This window comes from Oryctolagus cuniculus, chromosome 4 (assembly GCF_051225735.1).
Source record: "Oryctolagus cuniculus isolate XC-2025 breed Fujian yellow rabbit chromosome 4, ASM5122573v1, whole genome shotgun sequence".
NCBI classification, from domain to species: Eukaryota; Metazoa; Chordata; class Mammalia; order Lagomorpha; family Leporidae; genus Oryctolagus; species Oryctolagus cuniculus.
The window spans coordinates 68,218,905-68,243,601 of NC_142870.1; the positions used below are offsets into that span (position 1 = coordinate 68,218,905).

Here is a 24,697-nt window from a genome sequence, read left to right on the forward strand (position 1 = left end):
TAGTGTTGCTGTTCTCCTTAATTCTATATGTTAGCATTTATAAGATAAATCTATGGACTAAACTCAAAGGAAGGGTGATATTTACCTCCGATGGTGCAGATCAAGGACAATATTAGGATGATTTCAGGGAGATCTTCAGCATTATTCAAAAACAAAACTCTGAACAGCTCCAGCCATGAGCCAGTATTTCTTCTATTATTAGGATTGGAATTGAAACTAATGGCATTATCAGTACTCATCTTCTTGTATCTCACAGTGAGTCTGAATCTGACTCCACGTCTGTCTGCAAAACTCAGAGAGGATTAAAGGAAAGTAAGATTTTTTTTCTTGACTTTCTATTTAAACACACACACACATATTTCTCCTTTAATTCTAATATCTCAAAGTCTGGCAAAATCAAGGATGCCTCTCCCTTCTGGGTACTTCCGACTTCCTGTATATTTGTTGCAGTGAGAAAAACTACTCATCATGAGGAGGATGGGTTGTCTCAGAACAAAGGATGTTCTAAAGAATCTATTATAGGACCTGGACTTTGGCTGGGTAACTTTGGAGAGGCTCTAATCAAGGGAGGGTTCACTCTAGATTGAGTGCTGTCAGAAAGCCAGGACGACTCTTTGGTTGGCCATCTGGATAAATCTTACCTATATAGGGAGAGTAGGCTAGAGCTAAGATAAAGCTGAAACATGTACGGAAACAGCAGCCACTCATTTAGCGGAGTGTAGGGACTGTTTGTTGGTATATGGGTTACATTGTGACCTTGGTTTTACCTTGCTTGTGTCATGGTTTACATGGTGATGGTGATAATCTGTGCGATTGTTTACACCCAAGAGGAGAACAACAAGCCTTAGCTATGAGCATTAGGCCAGCATGAGGTGAGAATGAGCCCAGGCTGGCAGTTTCAGACCCTGTCCTAGATTCCTCAAAGGATTTCCAAGCTCCTTAACTTCATCTTCACTTATGTAGAGCTAGTAGATCTGGAGATCTTGGTAGTAAAATGAGTGAGAGAGCAGAACAAGCTCAACTGTGAGTTAAGACAGAGATTGTCAAACTTGGCTACACAAAAAATCATTTGGAGGATTTTAATGACGCTTCTGGCTCAGTGCTACCCTCAGAGGATCAGCTCAATGATCCTAAAGAGGAACTACTTTAGGAGACATCGGTGCTATTTGGAAAGAGTGTTCTGATTGAGCAATAATACTTGCGTTAGTTAACAACAAACTATTGAGGAAAATACATCACATTGTAATGCCAACTCTTACCTTGCCCACTATTAATCCAGGACTAAACATGCTGGAGCATACTGACTTGGCCAAAAAAAGAATGGTTGCATAGTCTTACATGTTTCCAGAATTTAATGTTGTTAAGGAATCTATTGTTTGCTAAACCATACAAGGGTACATCAAGAAGTTACCACTCTAAAAAACAAACAAACAAACAAAAATATGGGATAAACAGATCAAGTACAGAACAACTAAGAATATGTGCTAAATATTCAGATTGACTTCCTCAACCTCTAGTCCAAAATCCTCAAATGAATCTTTACCTAAGAAGAGATCTCATCTTAAATTGGCTCGCAAATGCTTAAACACTCCAGTTTTAATGTTTTAAAGGTATGAGGGAAAAAAAAGTAGCAGTGGGAATAAACAAGTTTTCAATACAATCAAAATTTTTCATTTTAAATTGACTGTTGACAGCTTTGAATAAGACTATGACTCCAGGGGCTGATGCTGTGGTCACTACCTGCAGTGCTGGCATTCCATATGGGCACTGGTTCAAGTCCCGCCTGCTCAAGTTCCAATCCAGCTCTCTACTAATGCACCTAGGAAATTAATGGAAGATAGGCCCCTGTACCCATATGGGAGACCTGGAGGAAGCTCCAGGCTCCTGGCTTTGGATTGGCTTAGCTCTGGCTGTTTTGGCCATTCAGGGAGTGAACCAGCAGATGCAACACCTCTCTCTCTCTCTGCCTCTGCCTCTCTGTAACTCTGCCTTTCAAATAAATAAATAAATCTTTTTTTTTTTTTTAAATAACATGAGTCCAAATATCATTAAGGAAATGGTATTTTACCACACAGGTTCTGTGCATCAGCTTATCAATTAGTTACTAGTTTCTCAATTCTGTGTATGGCAGTAATTATTAACTTTCTTGTCAAAAACAGCGTGCAGGTGCCCCAGTAATCAGTCCGCGAGCTCTGAGAAACTGTCCAGTGGAATGGAAGTTACACGAATTCAGCTTGTCTCTGAAAACGGCGAGCTGTTTTGCCCCTTTTAATCACTGCATGTTCAAGAAATCAGTCATGAAAGTATCCTAAAGAGGACACTGTGGGGTCCCATGAGTCTTCACGGACGGCAAAGCTCATACTCAATCGTCTGTACCTATTACACTGACTCTGGAGGCTGGGGGTCTCCTTAGACCCATTGCTCTCCTAAGACCGCTCTGCTCAGCAGAGTCCTTCCTCCAGTTCAGTGTCCTCTGCAGACGCCAGAGGACGCTCGTTGCACCCTGTGCTTCCCTCTAGACTTTTCTTTTTCAGTGCCCCCTTCATGCTGGTGAATAATTTGGAAAGAGGGTAAAAGGATAATGGACGAAGGGCAGGAGCTCAGGGGTGGACATTCAAACGGAGGGGCTGGTTGACCTTTGGGAAAGCTCTCGATTGCTCTAAGAGGGGTAGAGAGGTTGAAAGAGAAAATTCCAGTGGGAAAGGTCAACTTTCAGAAAGAGAAACTAGAGGAGGGCTCACCATCCAATACTCTTAGGAACAGTATCCTGGTACGGACACAAGATGTGGAGAGCAGCGGTTTTGTTCGCTCCAGAACATCTAAGACCAACCGCAGCCTCACTGACAGTTAATTGCTCTAAGTGCCGCCCCCAGACTGCACCCATTGGCCATAGGCTCATAATCTCTGTCTTTATTGGCTGATGGAATTGAACGTCATTTTCCCTGTGTGTTTAAGAATTATGAAGCCTGGAGTCTGTGTTTACGAAAAAAAAAAAAAAATCAGCAAAGGTTGAAGAAAAAAAAAAAAAAAACAAACAACCCAGAAACTGTACTCTTTACGTTAATTTAAAGTTTTGGAAAGGTGGGTTTCCAGCAAAAGCCAATGGACACTTTCCCCAGAACGCTAACAGGAAGGAATTTCCCGGATGCCAAAGATTTTGAAATAGCGAAGACTGCAAGATTAGGAATGAAAGGAATGGCTATTCTGGGTGTGCTGAAGAAAAATCGAAACAGATAGGCAAGAGGTCAGATGTGAAGAAATTTTTAGGAATAATATTTAGTTTTTTCTAACTATAATATGAAAAGAATATTTAGTTGAAATTAGTGACATTCCTATAAAGTCAATTTTCACATTTCTACTTTCATCATAAAATATTTTGGGAGAAATTTTTACTGATTTTGAAATCCAGATAATTATTTGGCAGGCGTGACTCCTCTTTATACTTCCACTTGAAAATGGTTTAAGGAAATGAAAGTTGAGATTGCTTCTGAGTAATTCGTTTAGATACAAACATAAGGATTGTATACATATCTTCTATTCAAACTGGAATTGGAACAGCAAATGAAACAACGTCTATGCTTCTGAGAAGAATCATTGATATTTACTTTAGAGTTGTTTTTATTTACTTTTATTTTCCAATTCTCTGTTTCATCTTTTTCTCCAGTCTCACTTTCAATTTACTCCTGTGACTACAAGGAGCAGGTATTACTCCCTTCTCCTCTCTTCTCTGATACCTGGAATTCAGTGGAATGTGAACAGATAACCATGGTTTATTTCAGTTATATCTACCGTGAGTAATTTCTTCTCATCTGTTATTTGCCTTTAATTTGACTGTAAGTTTTAAAATTAAAAGTCACCATTATTGAATTAAAATTTTTTATATGCTAAAACCTGATGTTTTTCTGTGTGTGATTTCTTCTTTCATTTTTAAGTGAAGTCCTCCTTTTATGGTTACGAAATTTAATGAATATTTAAACCTGTTTACTGGGGGCCAGCGCCATGGTGCAGTAGGTTAATCCTCTGCCTGAAGCACCGCCATCCCATATGGGCTCCAGTTCAATTCGCAGTTGCTCTTCTTCCAATCCAGCTCTCTGCTATGGCCTGAGAAAGCAGTGGAAGATGGCCCAACTCCTTGGGCCCCTGCACCCATGTGGGAGACTGGGAAGAAGCTCCTGGCTCCTGACTTTGGATTGGCCCAGCTGTGGCCATTTGAGGAATGAACCAATGGACAGAAGACCTCCCTCTCTCTCTGTTTCTGCCTCTCTGTAACTCTCTCAAATAAATAAATAAAATCTTTAAAAAAAAATGCTTACTTCCAGTTTTAAAAAAGCTTGCTTAATTCCTATCCCTTCAGAATTATTTTGGCATGAAAAAGGCCACAGTGAAAAAAGAGTGGTTTAGTTCATGCACTATGACTGTTCCCGATAAGCAAGTTCATGATCTCTTTTGGCTGAGATGATCAACAAAGGGTTTTCAGAGAAATCAGGATTTGAGCCTTATGAAGATAACTAGTTACTGGCTGAGTGTATGTGTTTGGAAAACAAATGGGGGTCTCTGAGAAAAAAAAAATCATCTTTTTTTGCATTATTTCTGTATACATAAGAACTTTGAGGAATACAGAAATAAATGATGCATGGTTTCTTTTCCCAAGAAGTTTACTTGTATATGAACAAGTAGTATCCTTTGTGTTGTATGGACAAACGGTAATCAGTCATGTAAGGAAACAGTGAGCTTTTTTTTTTTTCATGAGATTTAATAGAGAATTGACATAAATGAGGCAATGGTATTTTAGCAGATTTGACAGCTCAAGGCAGATATACACAGGATTTTGTGCAATACTGTGATATATTCAGGATATTCAAAGACATTCATTGCAGCTGGCACCAAGGTACAACATTCAGCCAGGTATCAGTCCTACGTAACAATAAGAAGTCACATCTTCCCCTGCTGTGTGTCAAGGAAGAATAAGTAGAGAACTCAAACTTTCATCTTAACTTGTCAGTGAAAGGATGGTGCCCTCACTTCTTCAGACAGAGCCGTGTCAGAGGATGCCTGATAAAACCCAGAATTTCAATAAGCTCTACAATATTACAATTTGTACAATATCCAGCTGTCAGTTGAAAATAACTCATCATACCCATAACCAAGAAGATCTCAATGTGAGCATACAAAAAGACATTGATCTGGAGTGGACATTTATCCTGGTAAGATGTTCACAAACTCTATCAGAGTATCTGGTTCTGGCTCTTGGCTCTAGCTTCTTATAAATGTAGATACTGGAGACAGTATTGATGCTCAAATGATTGGATTTCTTTCACCTACATGGTAGTTCTGGATTGTATTCCTGGTTCTGGCTTTAGCTTCACCCAGTCCCAGATACTGCAGGCGTTTGGGGAGTAAATCAGTAGATTTTAACTCTCTCTTTCTCTCTCTTTCTCTCTCTGTATCTCTCACTCTCTCCTCTAATTGCTTTTTAAATGAAAGTGAAAATAAGTAAATATTTTTAAAATGCCTTTCAAATGAATAAATTTGAAAAAAAGGCACAAATCTCACAATGTTGCAGATGTTGGAGTTATGCAAAAAGAATTTTAACACTGTCAGCATAGAAATATTTCAGCAAATAATTGTGAACATAATTGAGACAATAGAAAAATATAGAAGCTTGAGACAATGAAATAAAAGGTTGCTGAATAAAATAGGTGGTATTGGAATGGAAATTTCAGGGGCTGGAGCTGTGGTGTAGCAGGTAAAGATCCTGCCTGCAGTGCTGGCATCCCATATGGACACTGATTCGAATGCTGGCTGCTTCACTTCCTATCCAGTTCCCTGCTATGGCCTGGGAAAGCAGCAGAAGGTGGCCCTGCACTCACATGGGAGACCCCAATGAAGCTCCTGGCTTCAGTCTGGCATAGCCCTGGCCATTGCAGCCTTGTAGGAAGTAAACCAGTGAATGGAAGATCTCTCTTTGTATCTTTCCCTGTCTCTCTGCAACTCTGCTTTCCAAATAAATAATCTTTTTTAAAAAATGAAAATTTCAGTTGCAAAAAAACACAATAAATAAAATTAGAAAGGAGCCAGCACTGTGGACAGAAGTATCCCCCCGCAGCACCAGCCTACCACATGGGCGTTGGATCAAGTCCCAGCTATTCCACTTCTGATCAGCTCCCCATTGATGGCCTAGGAAAGCAGTAGAAGATGGCCCAAGTCCTTGGGCTCCTACACTCATGTGGGAATCCTGGAAGAAGCTCCTGGCTCCTGGCTTCAGATTGGCCCAACTCCAGCCATTATGGCCACTTAGGAAGTGAACCAGTGGATGGAAGACCTTTCTCTTTCTCTCCCTCTCTCTGTCTGTACTATGCTTCTTCAAGTAAAATAAATAAATCTCAAAAAAAAAAAAAAAAGAAAACAAATATCAGCACAAAATGATAAATGTTTGAGGAGATAGATGCATTTACCCTAATGTGAACATCACACAATGTGTGTGTGTATATATATGTATATATATATATATAAACACAATATGGTACCCCAAAAATATGTACAACTTTCTGATCGGTTAAAATTAAAAATATGAGCAAAATTAAAAACAGGGCTGGGCTTTGTGGTACAGTGGATTAAACCACTTTTTGGGATGCTCACTTCCCATATCAAGAGTGCCAATTCTAGTGCCAGTTATTCTGCATCCAATCCAGCTCCCCACTTCCAATTCAGCTCTTTGCTGATGTGCCTGGAAGGCAGTGAATGATGGATGTCTCAAGTTCCTGCCACCTGTGTGGAAAACCAGGGTGCAGTTCCTGTCCCCTGGCTTCAGCCTGGCCCAGCCCCGGCTCTTGCAGCTTTTTGGAAAGTGAACCAGCAGATACAAAAATTCCTCTCTCTTTCTGTCACTCTAACTTTCAAATAAATAAATCAATAAATAAATCTTTTTTAAAAATTAAGAATAAATAAAAATAAATCAACAAATGGCCTCAATAGCCTTGTCCTTGTTTGGTTAAGTATATTCTCAGGCACTTAATTATTTTTGATGCTATCACAATGGACTTGATGTCTTAATTTCATTTTTCTTGTTATTCATTGTTGGTGTATATAAGTATGACTGATTTTTCTATGTTGATCTTGTATGTTATAGCCTTGCAAATTCATTATTACCTCTAATAGTCCACTTGTGGATTTTTTTTGGGGGGTCACTGGTGGTTCCACATAAATTTTATGTTTGCTTTTGCTTTTTTTAAAAAAACATGTTTTTAGAATTTTTAAAAGGATGGCAATGAATCTAAAGATTGCTTTGGGAAATAAGGCCATTTTAACAATAATAATTCTACTCTATTAACTTAGGATACCTTTCCATTTTTTGTGTGTCTTCTTCAATTTTCATCAATATTTTATAGCTTTTGCACATTGGCCATTCACTTACTTGGTTAAATTTATTCCTAAGTAGTTTTGTTGTGGTTGTGATAAAATGGAATTTTTTTTTTGGTTTCTTTTTCATATGGTTTGCTGTTACTGTATAGAAATGATGCTGATTTGTATAAGTTGATCTGTACCCAGCACTTTGGTGATTATGGTAGATGATTCTCTTAATGTGTTACTGAACTTGATTTGGTAATTTTGTTAATATCATGTTAAAAAATTTTGCTTATGTTATTCAGGGATATTGGTTATATTTTTCTCTTATATTGTTCTCATCTGGCTTTGTCATCAGGTTAATGCTGGCCTTGTAAATTGAATTTGGAAGTGTTTCCTCCTCTTCAGTTTTTGCAAGAGTTTGAGAATAATTGATGTTAATTCTTTTTTTCATTCTTAGTAGATTTTACTGGAGGTGGGATTTATCCCAGGTATGCAAAGATAATTCAATCTCCAGAACTGAGAGCTACATATGCCTCTTATCTTTATAAAGTTAGCTTGCCTCGGGTATTTGATTGCAGTAATGAGACATGAACAAATACAGATACTTTATGTGATTTCAACCTTCCTAAATTTTTTCAGACTCGTTTTGTAGCCTAACAAATGCTTTTTTCTGGAGAATGTTCTGGGTGCACTTGAAAAGAAGGTATACTCTGCCACTGTTGGCTGGAATGTTCTACATATATCTATTAGGTAAATTTATTCTACATTGTTCATTTCTGCTATGTTTTACTGATTTTCTGTCTGGACAATCTATACACTGTTGAACATGGTTTTGAGGTCTGGTATTGTTACTGTATTGATGTTTATTTCTCCCTTCAGATCTGTCAATATTTGCTTTATGTATTTAGGTGGTGAGTATCAGACACATTGATATTTACCGTTGTTACATCCTCCTGTTTAATTTATCACTTTTTCACTATATGATTAACTTCTCTAAATCTTGTTATACTTTTTTGCAATCTATTTAGTCTCATATGAGGATTGCTACCCCTGTTCTCTTTTGGTTATCATTTGCGTGATATATCGTTTTCCATTTCTTTCAACATATGCTTATTCTTAAAACTAAGGTGAGTTTCTTATAAGCAGTGAATAGTTGGATGTTAATTTTATATTCCATTCAAAGAGTCACATCATTGCCATACTTCCCTTTAATTCTTTAAATATGGCTGGGATCCAATGGATTTTTTTTAGTTATAACTCCTGTGTTCGTATCTACATTACTCACAGGAAATGATCCTGGGTTGGGTCTTTACCTCATTCTCTGCTCCTCAACGTAGTATCAATGTTACTTATCAATCCAGAAGCTGTCGGACCCAAATACTTCCTTATTCGCAATGAATGAGCCCTCCCTCTGCTTCAGGGTTGGTTCCCCACTTCAGAAGTAATAGACTCATGGATTCAATTTCATTCAAGTTCCCTTTGGGAACTGAGTTAGCTTGACCTTATTAGCCCAAAAGCTGTCAAGTGGACAGTAGGCCTTAAGAGTGGGCTTAGTTGCTACAATATGGATAGAAGGAAGGTTTGTGTTAACAGAGGAAAAGGAAGAAATATCTCCAACACCTGGAACAACAAAAAAGACAGATATTTGTAAATGAAGTGTAGGGTAGGGTGTGGCTGCCCATCCATGACCTCAGAGACTTCTGTAACCTCTGAAACAGAAAATAGGGGGGAGAAGTCATGAAAGGGTAAGATAATTTTTATAGGGACTGATAAGAGACCGAAACAAAAAAGAGAAGGCTCATTACAAAGAATATTTCCGTTGTGTGGGTGTGTATATATTGACTATAGGGGGAGGGGACTGAGTAGTAAGTGTGTGTGTATGAAATAGAGATTCCTACCGATTTCATTCTGCAGAAGCTGAGATTATCTGTTCTCCTTGAGGACAGTATCTGTCCAGGGTCCTAGCCCTAGTTACAGTCCTCCCACTCTTCATTGATTTGACTGATTAACTATAGTTATAAGAGTTTCTGGATAAAGACCACTGCCCCTAACTTGAAAGAGAGAAGATGCAGTCCCAAAAACAATCATTATCACAGCCATAAGAAAAGTGCTTGAGAAAAAACTCATTTCCAAATGGACTGTTTGGCTTAAAATGTGCTGTGAACTGATAGTGAGTGAGCACAGCTTTTCCAGGACACCAGCAGGAGGAAGACATTATGGATAAGCTGGTGTGAATTGATGTGCATAAAAGGCCAATGAATAGTTGGCTGGGTTGGAATTTAAGGAGAAAAGGGGAAATCAAAAACACTGGCAAAGAATGCTTTCCCTCTTCATAAAGTAGTGTACAGAGAGGAGAGTTTATAAGAAAGGACAATGACCTCTGTGTGCTTTCTTTTCGTTTTAATAACTGAATAATACTTAATTTGAAAGTGTTAAAGACATTACAGAAAAGTCAATTTTTAATTTTTTTACCCCAGCTGTTTGATTTGGGGGGGGCGGAATTATAGGCATTTAGATACCAAGAATTTTTTTTTTTTCGGAAATGTAGCATGCCTCAACAGAAAGCAGTCTTTTCCGTTGATCTCAATCACTGTGTATAAACAAGTTTTTTTGTCTGTGATATCATAGACAACAGAACATAAACATTAGGAAAGGCTTAGTAACAGCTTCAAAAAGGAGGTAATTAAATTTTCCAAATCAGCAATTAAGTTTTCAGAGCTCCTGCATGAAAGATACTCTGGCCACAGAAAAATATCTTCACAAAGCACCAGAATACTTTGCCAGGCAGGTTAGGCAAAGAAGTTGGTTAATGAGTAACATTCTTGGCGGAATTTTTATGATATAGAGTTCCTTTTTCAGTTTGAAAAAAAAAATACTTCTAGTGTTAGTGAAGATTTTGCCATCTAATTCCATGGGCTTCCCACTCTATCACATTCTCTACCTCTTCATGCTTCCCGTCTGGGCACAAGGTAATTGTTTACTTTTTCTCTCAAAAGCAGCTAGCTGGAAACCAAGGATTAAAAAGAAATACCAGGCTGTAGGCTGCTTACTTTTATAAATACAGGTCCTTGGGGTATTTCGTATGGGCCTGTGTGCTAATCATGTAGCTATCCTATTACGTAGTTAGCAAATATTTGAGAATATTTGAAATAATGGCTATATAAACAGATAATGAAAGAAAGGAAATAAACACTGCCTCTAAAGTATGCATAAGTGTTTCAATCTGGAAGCCATAAACCAGCTAGAGGCAAGAGGATCTTTTGCTAATATGCTTTGTACTGTTTCCTGTAGACATATTCCTGCAGCATATTTACAGTGAGAGAGAGAGACAGAGAGAAAGGTCTTCCTTTGCCGTTGGTTCAGCACCGCGCTGATCCCATGGCAGGAGCCAGGAGCCAGGTGCTTTTCCTGGTCTCCCATGGGGTGCAGGGCCCAAGCACCTGGGCCATCCTCCGCTGCACTCCCTGGCCACAGCAGAGAGCTGGCCTGGAAGAGGGGCAACCGGGACAGAATCCGGCGCCCCAACCGGGACTAGAACCCGTGTGCCGGCGCCGCTAGGCGGAGGATTAGCCTAGTGAGCCACGGCGCCGGCCTACCTTTTGATTTTGAGTTTGGTTTGTTTTGAGGTTTTTATGGCCATTAACAAGTTCTTGACTTTTGCAATGTCAAGTCAGGCAGGTAAGTTTTCATTTGTTAGTCATTTACTTTGTGGGTTTGCTTATTGTTAGTACTGAGATGTATTAAGGTTTTAACAAATGTTTAGTCTTACTATCTTCTGGTGATTTAAAATTATTTGATGGAAGTATTTAACTTGAATTAATTTAGAATTATTCTGATTCATAGTAAATGCAATAAGTGTTCTAAGGAATTCAGGAAAGGAAAAAGTCAAGGTAGTTTCCAAAGAAGAAAAAAACCATTATTCTAACTTCTGGTTCAGGAGTTTTTCCTACAATGAGTTAGCTCCTGAACTGTTAGGTGATTCACCCGAAGCTATTGATGGATGACAGAGGACAGGAGGAAGGTAGAGGAAACCAGTGTGTCCCTGTTATTTCTTCACAATTTACTTCACCATCTAAAATGTACCATGAGCAAGACTGGTTCTGTCATCAAGTAGCTCAGAACCTAAAGAAGGAGACAAACATAAGAACAAATAGTTAGGCAAGGATGTGATAAGAACATCTAGAGAAACTGTTTTGAGAATAGTGAGAGCTTGACTGTTGCCTTTTTTTGTGTTGCTATTTTGACTTTACTTATGTATGAGGATACTTCAAAAAGTTGGTGGGAAGTAGAATTAGAAGGTTCTTTGGTGCAAAAAATTTTTGAAACCCATGCATAATTTTCATAACACATATTTGCCAATGGGATTTTTGAAGCCCCACTGTATCATTTTATTGTTCCCTAAGGGAAGAGATCACATTGCCTACAGTAACTAAAACATCTATGGTGATTTATAAATAGCAGTACTTTTTTTTTTTTTAGATTCATACTAAAAGATTTAATTCTGAATTTTGCACTCTCAAAACATTATTTTTTTTCCATCTAAGGAACATATCCCAGTAAACTGCTAAGTTCTATTTTTTTTTTTAACATCAAGAATCTTTTTCCATACTTTTAATGAATGTTAGAAATTTTTTTTTCATGTACAAGTTTTTTGTGAGTGTGTTTTTTTTTTAACTTTTATTTAATGAATATAAATTTCCAAAGTACGATTTATGGATTACAATGGCTTCCCCCACATACCGTCCCTCCCACCCACTACCCTCCCCTTTCCCACTCCCTCTCCCCTTCAATTCACATCAAGATTCATTTTCGATTATCTTAATATACAGAAGATCAGCTTAGTATACATTAAGTGAGGATTTCAACAGTTTGCTCTCACACAGAAACATAAAGTGAAAAATAATAGATGATTTTTTTTTAAATGATGATGAAATCAGATCAGACCTATTGTCATGTTTAATCCCAGTGAGAGTCAAATTGGGAGTTGATAATTTCTTTCTTTCTTTCTTTCTTTCTTTTTTTTTTTTTTTTACAGAGGATCAGTTTAGTATGCATTAAGTAAAGATTTCAACAGTTAAATAGCAGTACTTCTACATATTCTTATTTTATATGATATCCTGTGAGTCAGATACCATTAAGACCATTGTTTCAGATTAAAAACTCTAAGACTTAGAAAGGTAATGGGTTGCTGCAATAATATACTCCTAGAAATCAGCCAGGCAAGATGTCATCACAGAGCTTTTGCTCACAAATGAAGTACTGTTTATAAGAAGACCTATTACATGTATTACATATTCCATATTGCTGTGTGAATAATATGGACCAAGGATATTTGGAAAAATCACGTGCTTACAATATGAGCACTAAAGTGTGGAGCAGTGATTAAAAATCAAAGAACACAATATGAGCTATGTGGATCAAGTTACATTAAGTCTTTATTTTCCTTTGAATTTAAATAAAACAGACATACAGGGAAGTAAGCAGATGGTAATTATGCAGTTTTTCATCACGATCATGTGAATGTATCCAGCACAGGTAGGGACAGGACAATAGCCGCGCCCCAGAACTTATTCGGGCGCCTTTCCTTTCATGGTCCTCTCCTAAGAGGACCTCTAGCTTCTTCCACTACAGATGTATTTTATCTGTTGCTAACTTGCCTTAAAATAAATGCAATCATTTAGCATCTAGTCATCTGCTGCTGTTTTATTCAACAATGTATTGGTGAAACGTATCCATTCTGTTGAGAGTAGACCTAGTTCATTAAATATCACTGCTCATCTACTGAATGTTAAACTTTCGAATATTTGTCATTTGAAAGATTTAAAATAGTAGCATCTCAGCATTGAATTAGTTCACTTTTAATACAGAAGGTAAAAATTTCTTTATAGTCCATTGTATAATATCAACATTTATTTATTATTTCTACTGGTTATTTGCATTTGGGTAATTTCTTGGTTTTGGTTATTAAAAATGTGCCACTATGAACACCTTAATTCATGTTTCTTGGAGAACATTTCTTTGAGACATATGCCTAGGAGATTTGAGGATCACAGGGTATACCTATGTTCAGCTTAAGATACAACTAAAAATTTTCCCCAAGTAATTGAAAGAATTTACCTTCCCATCAGCAGTGTATGTGAGTTATGTTTTCTACAGGTCTTCACCAAAATTGGGATTGTCTGTCTTTTATTTCAGTCATTATGCTGTCCTTGTTTAAATCTGCATTTCTTTCACGACCAAATTGAGCACTTTAAATATTTTTATCAATCATTTGGATATTCTCTTTTGTGTTGTTACTATTCAAATATTTAGCTCAAATTTCTATTGAATTGTCTGCCCTTATCTATTTGTGAAATTATATCAAAATTTGTATATTAGGATACAAGTCCTTTGTCATATATATGTATAGCAAATATCCTCTCAAAATGTGGGTTGCCTTCTTATTTCTAAGGATGTATCTTTTGAATAACTGGAGTTATTAAGTCTTAAAGTAGGCCACATTTTCACTTTTCATTATTTCATATTACTTAGAAAGGAATAAACCATTAAATAACTGCTAATGTGTTCCTTATTTAAGAAATCATTGCCCATTGCTGTTAGGTAGATGTTCTACAATGCTTTATTTTAAAAGTTTATTTTTCCTTTAACATCTAGATATTTAATGCATTTGAAATGGACTTCTGTCCTGGTCTTAGGTGGGGGTCAATATATAACATATAATTTTTCCACATAGGCATTTCATTGACCCAGAATCTTTTATTGAAAAGATCACCTTTTTTTCCAATCCTATGCAATCTATGCCATTTGTCATCTGTGTCAGATGTGTTTCTGTTTCTAACACTCTATATTATGCCTGAATCAATATTGCATTCTATTAATTTAATTTGGTATCTGAATTGTAAATTTACAATTTGTTCTTTTGATTTTTTAAAATCAATTTATAAATTTTCAGAATTAAAAATTTAAAAGCTTGCTTGAATTTTATTAGGCTTTCCTTGAATCCAAAAATTAACTTGGAGAGAATTAATATCATTACAATTTCTTTCCTATCTATGAATATGGTATATCCTTCATTTATGTGAGTCTTTGATTTTCTCAGAAATAATGTGCAGATTTTATTGGGGAGGTCTTGTATATCTTCCATTGAATTTATTGCTATGTATTTTTTTCTTTTTATGGAGGGATGAGCTATTGTAAATGCTGTTTTCCAGTGCTTATTTTCTACTTGCTTATTACACATATATGGAAAGATATTTGATTTTATTTTTTAGAATAGTTTTAGTTGTACAGAAAAACTGAGAAACTACTACATAGTTCCTTTATGCTCTGTTACCCAGTTTTTTCTGAAATTAACAGAAAATTACATTAGCATGACATTTGTTAAAATTAATAAGTCAAATTTGATACATTGTTCTTAGCAGGAGATCATAGTTAATTCACAAGTCTTTAGTTTTTACTGAATTTCCTTTTTCTTTCTTCCTTTTTTTGAAGACATTTATTTGAAAGGTAGAGTTGGAGAGGGAGACACACACACACACACACACACAGGGATCTTCCATCTGCTGGTCCACTCCCCAAATGTTCACAACGGAGCCAGGAGCCTAGGTGGTAGAAGCCCAAGCACCTGGGCCATCTTCTGCTTTCCCAGGCACATTATCAGGGAGATGGATCTGAAATGGAGCAGCTGGGACTTACATGGGATGTGGGTGTTGCAGGCAGTGGTTTTACTTGCTGCACCACAATGCTGTCCTTAGTGTCTTTTTTATTCTACGCCTCAATTCAATCCAGGATACAATTATTTGCCATGTCTCCTTAGGTCCCCTCATTAAAATTATTTGTCAAGTATCAGTTCCTCAGAGTTTCCTATATTTTGATGATTTTGCTTATTTTGAAAAGTCGAGTTTTATAGGATTACTAGTTATCAGAATTTGATTTTTTTTCATGATTACACTAGGTATGAGTTTTCAGGAGGAAATTCAGAGGGGTAAAAAGCTATTTTTATCACATTATATCAAGTGTATATACTATACATGCTTATGTTTACATAGGAGACATTTGTCACACAGTTAGATTTTGAGGTTTCAGCCTGCCTTCTTGGAATTCCCACTTTCCTAAATCATGCTTTAAGAGGTTGTACACGGCCGGCGCCGCAGCTCACCAGGCTAATCCTCCGCCTTGCGGCGCCGGCACACCGGGTTCTAGTCCCAGTCGGGGCACCGGTTCTGTCCCGGTTGCCCCTCTTCCAGGCCAGCTCTCTGCTGTGGCCAGGGAGTGCAGTGGAGGATGGCCCAAGTGCTTGGGCCCTGCACCCCATGGGAGACCAGGAGAAGTACCTGGCTCCTGCCATCGGATCAGCGCAGTGCGCCGGCCGCAGCGTGCCAGCCGCGGCGGCCATTGGAGGGTGAACCAATGGCAAAAAGGAAGACCTTTCTGTCTCTCTCTCTCACTGTCCACTCTGCCTGTCAAAAAAAATAATAATAATAAAAAAAGAGGTTGTACACATCAAGGTTCACTCTCTGTGATGTACAGCACCATACACTTTGACAAATGCGTAGTATCAGTTATCTACTATTGCAGCATACAAAACAGTTTATTCTCCTAAAAATCCCCTGTGCCTCACCTATTCCACTCTACCTCTTCCCCCTGAACTCCTGGCTACCAGTAATCTTTCTTATTATCTCTATAGTTTATGCTTTCCAGAATTGGAATAGTACAATATATGACTGCCTTCTTTTGCTCAAAAATATGTATTTAAGGTTTATCCATGTCTTTTGTGACTTGGTAACTCCTTTCTATTTTATTTTGTTGTGGTAAGAACACTTAAAATCAAATATGCCCTCTTACAAAGTTTTAATTGTATAATGCATTTTTATTGACTGTAGCTGCAATATTGCACAGTTGATCTCTGGTGCTTATTATATTATTTGACTGAGATATTATACACTCTATTTCTCCATCTGCCTAGTCCTTGATGTATACTATTTCACTACTTGTATCTATTAATTTTACTGTTGTAGAAGCTTTGTATATGTGCAACAATGCCATATTTATCTTTCTGTTTCTTATTGTTATAATAAAATGGGAAAGATCAGGGAGATAAAGTTCATAAACTGGAGGCCACATCTAGCCTGCCCCCATGTAATCCTATCATTAATCAGATGGCCTCTCCCCAAGTTGAACCTCCCTTTATCTGGGACCTGGGAGCAGTACCATGTAACTACTTCCCTTTTGGACATGAATAAGAAGCCTGGGGAAGGGGAAGGGGACCTCCTTTTTATGCTCTTGATTGCTCCCTCTCTCTCCTGGTGGACCCCTGGAGGTCCCACTTTCCCCTTCCTGGTCCACTCTCCCTTAATAAAGCCCCCATGTCCCTGTGTAGTTTTCTCACTTTCTCCATTAACCTTATCACACTGCACATCATGTTTAAGCCTGTACTTAGAATTCTTCTCTAAGTAAAAGGCAAGAACCTGAAATAGATTTTTGAGGCTATTTTCCAGACATTCATTCTTTCCTTGGCAATGTCCAATGTATTCATAAGCCCATCAGAAGCATTCTTCAATCTGTTATGTTGTTATTATTAATTGTCCCATTTTATTTTTATTTTTTCACAGTTTTTATCTCTGCTTGCATTTTCCATGTGCTCTGGCATGACGTCTATATTCTCTACTTAGATCCTTAATACATTAATCAAAATTACTTTAAATTCTTTGCCTGGAAATCAAAAATCTGTGTTTTATCCTAGGCTGCTTTAGATTTTCCCCTTGTCTCTTCAGATTATCTTTTTACTCACTTTTTTTTTTTATTTGACAGGTAGAATTATAGACAGTGAGAGAGACAGAGAGAAAGGTCTTCCTTCTGTTGGTTCACTCCCCAAATGGCTGCTATGCCGGCACTGTACCGATCCAAAGACAGGAGCCAGGTGCTTCCTCCTGGTCTCCCATGCGGGTGCAGGGGCCCAAGCACTTGGCCATCATCCACTGCACTCCCGGGCCACAGCAGAGAGCTGGACTGGAAGAGGAGCAACTGGGACTAGAACCTGGCGCCCATATGGGATGTCGGCACTGCAGGTGGAGGATTAACCAAGTGAGCCATGGTGCCGGCCCCCTTTTTATTCACTTAAAAAAAAAAGATTTATTTATTTGCTTGAAAGAAAGAGTGAGGGAGAGATAGAAAGAGATCTTCCATCTCCTGGCTCACTCCCCAAATGGCCCCAATGGTCAGGGCTGTGCCAGGCCAAAGCCAGGATCCTGGAGCTTCATTTGGGCCTCCCATGGTGGGTAGCAGTGGCTCAAGCACTTGGGTCATCTTTCACTGCTTTCCCAGGTGCGTTAGTAGGGAACTGGATTGGTAGTAGAGCAGCTGGGACTCAAATTGGTGCTCATACGGATGCCAATGTCACGGCAGAGGCTTAGCCTACTGCACCACAATGTTAGCCTCTTTTTGTGCCTTTTTGTTAAATATATATATATTATATTATATTTGAAAGAGTCATAGAGAGAGGAGTGAGAGTGAGAGAGAATATTTCATCTGCTGATTTACTTACCAAATGGCTGGAACAATTAGCTCTGGGTCAGGCAGAAACCAGGAACCAGGAACTCCATCTGAATCTTCCACATGGGTGTCAGAGATCCCAGTACTTGGGTCATCCTTTACTGCTTTCCCAGATGCATCAGCAGGGAGCTGGATTGGAAGCAGAACAGCTGGAACTCTAACCAAAGCTCTGATATGGGTTGTTGGTGTCACAAGCAGCACCCAACACACTGCAGCACAACAGTGGCCCCTGTTTTTGCATGCCTACTCATTTTTTGTCAAAAGACAGATATGATAAATTAGGTAGTAGCAACCAAGGTAGAGCATTACTGTGAGTTTTGTGTTAATCTGGCTAGAATTTGAGTTGTGTTTACTGTTTACCATAGCTTTTGGCATCAAGGTCTTCACATCTCTATAGTTTCTTTGTTTTTCTCTGCCCTGTTGTCTCTGTATTTCCCCCAAAATTCCTTATTAATCAGAGTCTGAACTCTGAACTTTGTAACTATTTTGGCTGTAATCCACTGCTGTTCTACAGGAGCTCTGTTGATATGGTGGGAAGGGATTGTGGATGGGAAGTTTTCTAAAATCTTAGGTTTAATTCTTTCGTAAGTGGACCTGTGTATCTCAGCTGTGACCATGAGCCATATTCTTCCCTTTTTTTCCCTTTTCCTCAGCCCTTTTAGTTAAGACAGGAGAACTAGAAGGAACTGGAGTTGTTATTGTGTTTCCAACAATGTGAGATCAGGTTCTGGTAAAATGTCTTTTTTCCGTAAGAATGGGTATTTTTTTAAGTGGAAAATGCTCTGGTAACCATGTCAGAATGGTTAATTTTTCCCTTCCTTTTCCAAAGATACAAGGTGATTTTTCTTGGCTATTCATTTGACAAGGATCTGAGAGGTGAGACCCACAGATATGGCCTCCCTAAGATTATTGCCCTGGAGAATTTGTCACTCTCAAGTCCCTTGATGCTCAGTTTCTGACAATTCATCAAAATTACCATTGATATGTTCCTATCATTTTTTGACTCCAGTGGCTTTTACTCTGATGGGAAAAGTACATAAGCCTGAGTCATTCTAGCTCCTTGCCAGGAATTTACCTTTTACCCCTGCATCCTTGGAGGTCCCCAAATTTATTCCAAATCCCTGCATTCTTTCAAGGAAATCTACTGGATCTCACACACTGTTTTGTTCCCCACCCTACCCTCTGCATTCTTTTCCAGGTTGGAAAACCAGGTGCCAAACCTATGTGGAGAAACTCACCTCCGTCTCTCGCCTCCCACCTCCCCTCCAGACCACTAGCCCACCTGAGATATAAAAAGCCCAACCTCTTGAGGGCTGGGTCTTCTGCCACGTGTTCAGTCTGTGTGCAGGCTAGCAGTTGGTCATTTATCTCTGTGAATATATTCTTCATTTTGGCTGTGAGTCCGTATCTTGCCTCCTCTGATCTGTGTGCCTTTTCCTTACATACTCTAAATGAGCTCATCTCAGCGCTCCTTCTCTGTACTTACTTTTGCTCCACATTTCAGGGTGGTGATTTGCCCTTTGCCTTCAATTCTCTGAGGAGTTCATGATAAGATCTTTTTAGCTTGTTCAGCTTTTTTTTATGTTATTATGGGTGGATTAACTTTCAAGTTCTTTTTTTTATAAAAAAGATTTATTTTATTTATTTGAAAGGCAGAGATACAGAGAAAGAGAGGGACAGAGAGGTAGAGAGATCTGCCATCTGCTGATTCACTCCCCAAATGGCCTCAACAGCAGGGGTGGGGCCAGGCCAAAGCCAGGAGTCAGGAGCTTCATCCAGGTGTCCCACATGGGTGCAGGGGCCCAAGTACTTGGGCCACCCTCTGTTGCTTTCCTAGGTGCATTATCAGGGAGCTGGATTGGAAGTGAAGCAGTCAAGAATTGAACCAGTGTCCACATAAGTTGCCAGCTTTGTAGGTGGCAGCTCAACCCATTTCACCACAACACTGGCCCTAACTTCTAAGCTCTTACATGTTGAAGCTAAAACTGACAATCTTGACATTTATTTTGGATCCAGGGTCTTACTGAATTGACTTCTGAATTCTAACAGTTTGTCCATAGAGTTTTGTAATTCACTCTGTACTCAATCATGTCATCTGGAAAAAAATTCTACTTTAATCCCTTCCAATCTTTATTCATTCCATTTCTTTTTTATAGCTAATTAGCCTAGCCAGGATTTCTAGTCAGGAGTTGTAGAGAAAGGGATGAAGCAGTAGAAATCTCTGTCTTGTTTCTGAGCTCAATGGAGAAGCAATGACAATTGCATGTAATGTTAGCCGAGGAGTTATTGTAGTTTCCTTTTATTATGTAAAGGAAATTCTCTCATAATCCTAGTTTGCTACTATCTTTTCATGAAATCATTTATCAAATGATTTTTTCTGAATCTATTAAATAATCGTGTTATTTTAATCATTTTTTCCTTAATATGGTAGTTTAAATTGATCAATTTAAATATTATTAAATCATCCTTTCATTGCAGGAAGGAATATTGGTAAATTGTGTTCTTTCTTTTCTTTTAATTTTAATTTTTGTAATCAGTGGCACTTTGAACACACACACACACACACACACTGCACTTAATAGACACATTTTACAAAACTCTTCTTTCTCATGGGAGAAAAATTTAAAATTCCACTTTAACTTCATATTAGAGACTAACCTAACCACATGCCCTGTTCTGCTACCAGGTGGTATCTGTGAAAAATTAACAATTTGTGTCTCAACCAACACAGAAATTGAAGTATCCTACCAATCTAAACACACTGGAGCAAAGGATTGAGAAAAATCAGTGTTTCTGATAGAGATCTCAGGATAAATCTTATTCTGCTCATATGTTTGAGTTATATGACCATAACCACCACACCCTTCCCTGTTCAGATCAGTTAATGGTATTCTTATCCTGTGATCTGTTAACTAAAACGTTTTTTTTAGAAAGCTAACAATGCTTATTGTATATTGCTTAAATGGTTTCTAAATTTTTGCGCTCAATAAATATTTATTGCTTAGGTAATACATGCCAGAAATACATTTAGAAACAAGGAATTCAGTGGTGAAGAGATAGAGGAGTTAATTTCCTAGTGAGCAAGGGAGGCAAATAAAATGATAATTTTAATTCATGGAGATGAGTACTGTGATATGGGTAAAGCAGGCTAGCATAAATGCTTGTTTAATATTGGATTTTATTTTCAGATTCTTCACATAGGATAAAGCATAAAAATAACGAGATGGCTGTTTTGGGAGGAAATGTGACTATTTTCTGCAATTTAACAACGGTAGCAGATGTTGTGCAAATTACCTGGCAGAAGATCCAAGATTCTTTGCCACAAAATATTGCCACTTACAGCAGTAAAAATGGAGAGAAGATCCTTCCGCCATACACAGATAGGCTGCGTTGCAAGAGCATCGAACCCAGTTCCTCATTCATAACTATTCTTGAAGTGACATTTGAAGACGAAGCCTGCTACAAATGTTTGTTTAAAGTGTTTCCACACGGCAGCCATGAAGGACAAATCTGCCTTCACATTTTAAGTATATCAGTGTTTTCTGTAGGCTCAAATTACTGGGGCAGAAATCATGGGGTTGCGGTCTTTTAAGGCTGGTGAACAGGGAAAGAATGTTATACTGAGGAAAAGACTAATAGATGTCAGAGAGGCCACATATTTTGTTATGCAGAAGGCAAAGGTGGAAGCCAACAATGCTTATGTGATTAGCTCATTTTCACTATAAAACCAGGCATCGCCTTTTAGATTTTCAATCAACTCATTAAAAAAAAAAAAGTATTTATTTGAAAGGCATAGTTACAGAGAGAGAGACGGAGAGACACAGAGGAGAGGTCTTCCATCTGCTAATTCACTCTCCAAATAGCTGTGATGGCTGCAACTGGGCCAGTCCAAAGCCAGGAGTCAGGAACTCCTTCCAGGTCTCCCATGTGGGTTTAGGGGCCCAAGGACTTGTGCAATCCTCTGCTGCTTTCCCAGACACATTAGCAGGGGCTGGATGAGAAATGGAACAACCAGGATCTGAACTGTCACCCATATGGGATGCTGGTGTCGCAGGTGGAGGCTTTACCCGCTACACCACAACACCAGATCCTCAACCTCTCACATAGCTATGCTGCACTGGCTTTCATCCAGTGTGTAAAATTCACAAAGAGCATCAGAATTTTCTCACTAGAGAATTGGGAAAAGAGAGGAAAAGAAAAAGAGATGGTAGAGAAGGAGAAAGAGAGGAGTTTAAGTCTCTAAGAGAAGAAAGATTTCCCAGGCTTCAGACTGACAAAATGTTTAAGGGCTAGTGACAGTGTCACAGTCTCCCTTATTCTGTTGCTATAAATTTAAGGTATTGGGAGTTTATATCTTGCTAAGATTCCATGAAAGTTGAGACGCCAACTGTTTACCTCAATTTGGAGGGCCTGTCTGTGGGTATGGGAAATGATACTGGGAGTTTTGTAACAAGCAATGAGAGGTATCCCAGGGGGTATGTTTTCAACATTTCGACTTCAAGTAGCAGTTTAGGCAAGTCTAGTCTCTAACATAGGAATGTGGTGGGAGGTACTTCTATGTTTAATTTCTGTTTCTCCTTTCTTGCCTCAGCTGTATCCGCATTAAGAACAGAGCTCCAGCTGAATCCCGAAGGTTTTCTTAATGTTCTGTACTCAGCTGTGGGAAAACCTGCTCCTCAAATCGCTCTTTTCCCATCACAAGCCCTCGTTAAACCACCAGAGGAGCAGCTTGTTCTGAATGCCAATGGCACGGTGACTGTCACTAAGACGTGCATTGTCTCCTTGGAGACTCTGAGGTCCTTAGGACTCCAACATCTGATTGTGCACCTAGATCACCCTTTAAAGAAGGAAGAAATTATTGTTCCTCTGTCAGTAGGACAAGAATGTAAGTAGAACGGAATATGTCAACCGGGGAAATAGGCATCTCCCTTTAAAATTCACCAACAGAAGGACTTATGTAATTACCTGTTTTTGAACTTGTGGATCAGTGTAATAGGTTGAAAGGTTCAGATAATGAAGATGGACACTATTGGAGTTGTGTTCCCTGGGGCAACTGTTTTCCGATGGAGATTTTGAATTGATCTTTTTGTTTGTGCTTCTCACTACATTTTTGCCATGAACACTGAAGATTGGAATCATTTATTCCATAGTCAGCTTTCCCCCACCCCTTTCCTCCCAGTAGTTTTATTCTTTGCCACTTCCCTCCTCAATCTTCAACAGCATGGATAAACTTGCTTCTTGGTCATCCACCACAGAAAGTCTCTCTTAGCTACCCACTTCTCCTTGCTCTCCTTTTTCCAAGCTTGGTCAGCTGTATTTCTTCTGGATCGTAACCATAATTAAACAGGAGATGTTTTCTTTACAGAAAAATTCTACAAGTAGAAGCCAAAAAGAAATATTCCAATAATTTTCTTATATTCCACTTAATAATCTTTTAACATTCGAGTTTTAGTCTCTGTATATTTGCTATAAAGCTGATATTTGGGCTTTTAATCCACCAAATTTTGATTCATTTTCTATTATTTTATCTGTTTAGTGTTCCTTTATCTTTTCTTGATTCTTTGAGGTTAACTATTTATTTATTTATTTTCAAAGATTTATTTATTTATTTGAAAGGCAGAGTTACACATAGAGAGAGGAGAGGCAGAGAGAGAGAGGTCTTCCATCCCATGGTTCACTCCCCAATTGGCCACAACAGCCGGAGCCACGCCAATCCAAAGCCAGGAGCCAGAAGCTTCTTCCAGGTTTCCCACATGGTTGTAAGGGCCCAAGGACTTGAGCCATCTTCTACCGCTTTCCCAGGCCACAGCAGAGAGCTGGATCAGAAGTGGAGCAGCCAGGTCTTGAACCAGCACCCAAAGGAGATGCCAGCACTGCAGGCGGCTGCTTTATCTGCTACACCACAGCACCAGCCCCTATTTATTTTTACTTCATTTTGCCTACCTATTAATTGTGGGGGAAATATACATTACTTTTAGTGGTGGGTCCTAATATAGTTCTCTGACTTATTAAAGTCTAACATATTTTATACTCTCATTACTCCCTGGACAATGCAATGGTCTTACATCGGCTCCTGATCTTTTTGCTGTTGTTTTTGTGCATGCCGATTCTTTGTATATACTCATTTTTTATTTGACAGGTAGAGTTATAGACAGTGAGAGGGAGAGACGAGACAAAGGTCTTCCTTCCATTAGTTCACTCCCCAAATGGCCGCCAAGGCCAGCACTGTGCCGATCTGAAGCCAGGAGCCAGGTGCTAGCATGTGGGTGCAGGAGCCCAAGGACTTGGGCCATCCTCCACTGCCCTCCTGGGCCACAGCAGAGACTGGACTGGAAGAGGAGCAACCAGAACTAGAACTCGGCGCCCATATGGGATGCCAGTGCCGCAGGTGGAGGATTAGTCAAGTGAGCCATGACACTAGCCGCAGTATATACTCATATTGAAATACCACAATATATTATTGTTGCATTCAATTGATGTGGTTTATGAAAATAATCATTTATATTTACCCTTTTTGTTGCATTTTATTTCTTTGTCTACATTCCTAGTTTTCTCTAGAATCATTTTTTTCTACCTGCAGAATTCTATTTTTTCATTTACTGCAGTTATACAGAAACCAGTTCTCTCAACTTCTGTTTCAGAGAAAAATGTCATTAATTTTGAAGGCCATTTTTAAGAATGTATAATCTCAAATATCTCTGTTGGGAAAAAAAAAGTTGCCCTGGGTTGCCGTGGAACTGCAAACCACTCAGCCTATAGAGTTCTCATTTCTGCTCTTTCTTCATATTATTCATTATTT

General features: G+C 38.6%; 1 protein-coding gene across 5 annotated transcripts in view; it reads left to right on the forward strand.

Annotated features, from left to right (window-relative positions):
• The window catches only part of LOC100349682 (OX-2 membrane glycoprotein), a 107,312-nt gene that overhangs the window by 72,413 nt on the left and 10,202 nt on the right, over window positions 1-24,697 (forward strand). For 2 of the 5 annotated variants that reach the window (XR_016232433.1, XM_089330799.1), the window contains exons 1-3: window positions 10,169-10,316; window positions 21,087-21,425; window positions 22,490-22,783. Coding sequence is in view for 4 of the 5 variants with exons in the window: in XM_089330799.1 (XP_089186925.1) it covers window positions 10,259-10,316; window positions 21,087-21,425; window positions 22,490-22,783 (691 nt within the window). In the remaining variant the exon portion in view is untranslated. Of the gene's footprint in view, window positions 1-491; window positions 502-10,168; window positions 10,317-10,579; window positions 11,026-21,086; window positions 21,426-22,489; window positions 22,784-24,697 lie in introns of those variants that run through there. The other 3 variants (XM_089330802.1, XM_089330801.1, XM_089330800.1) reach the window with 3 other exon arrangements.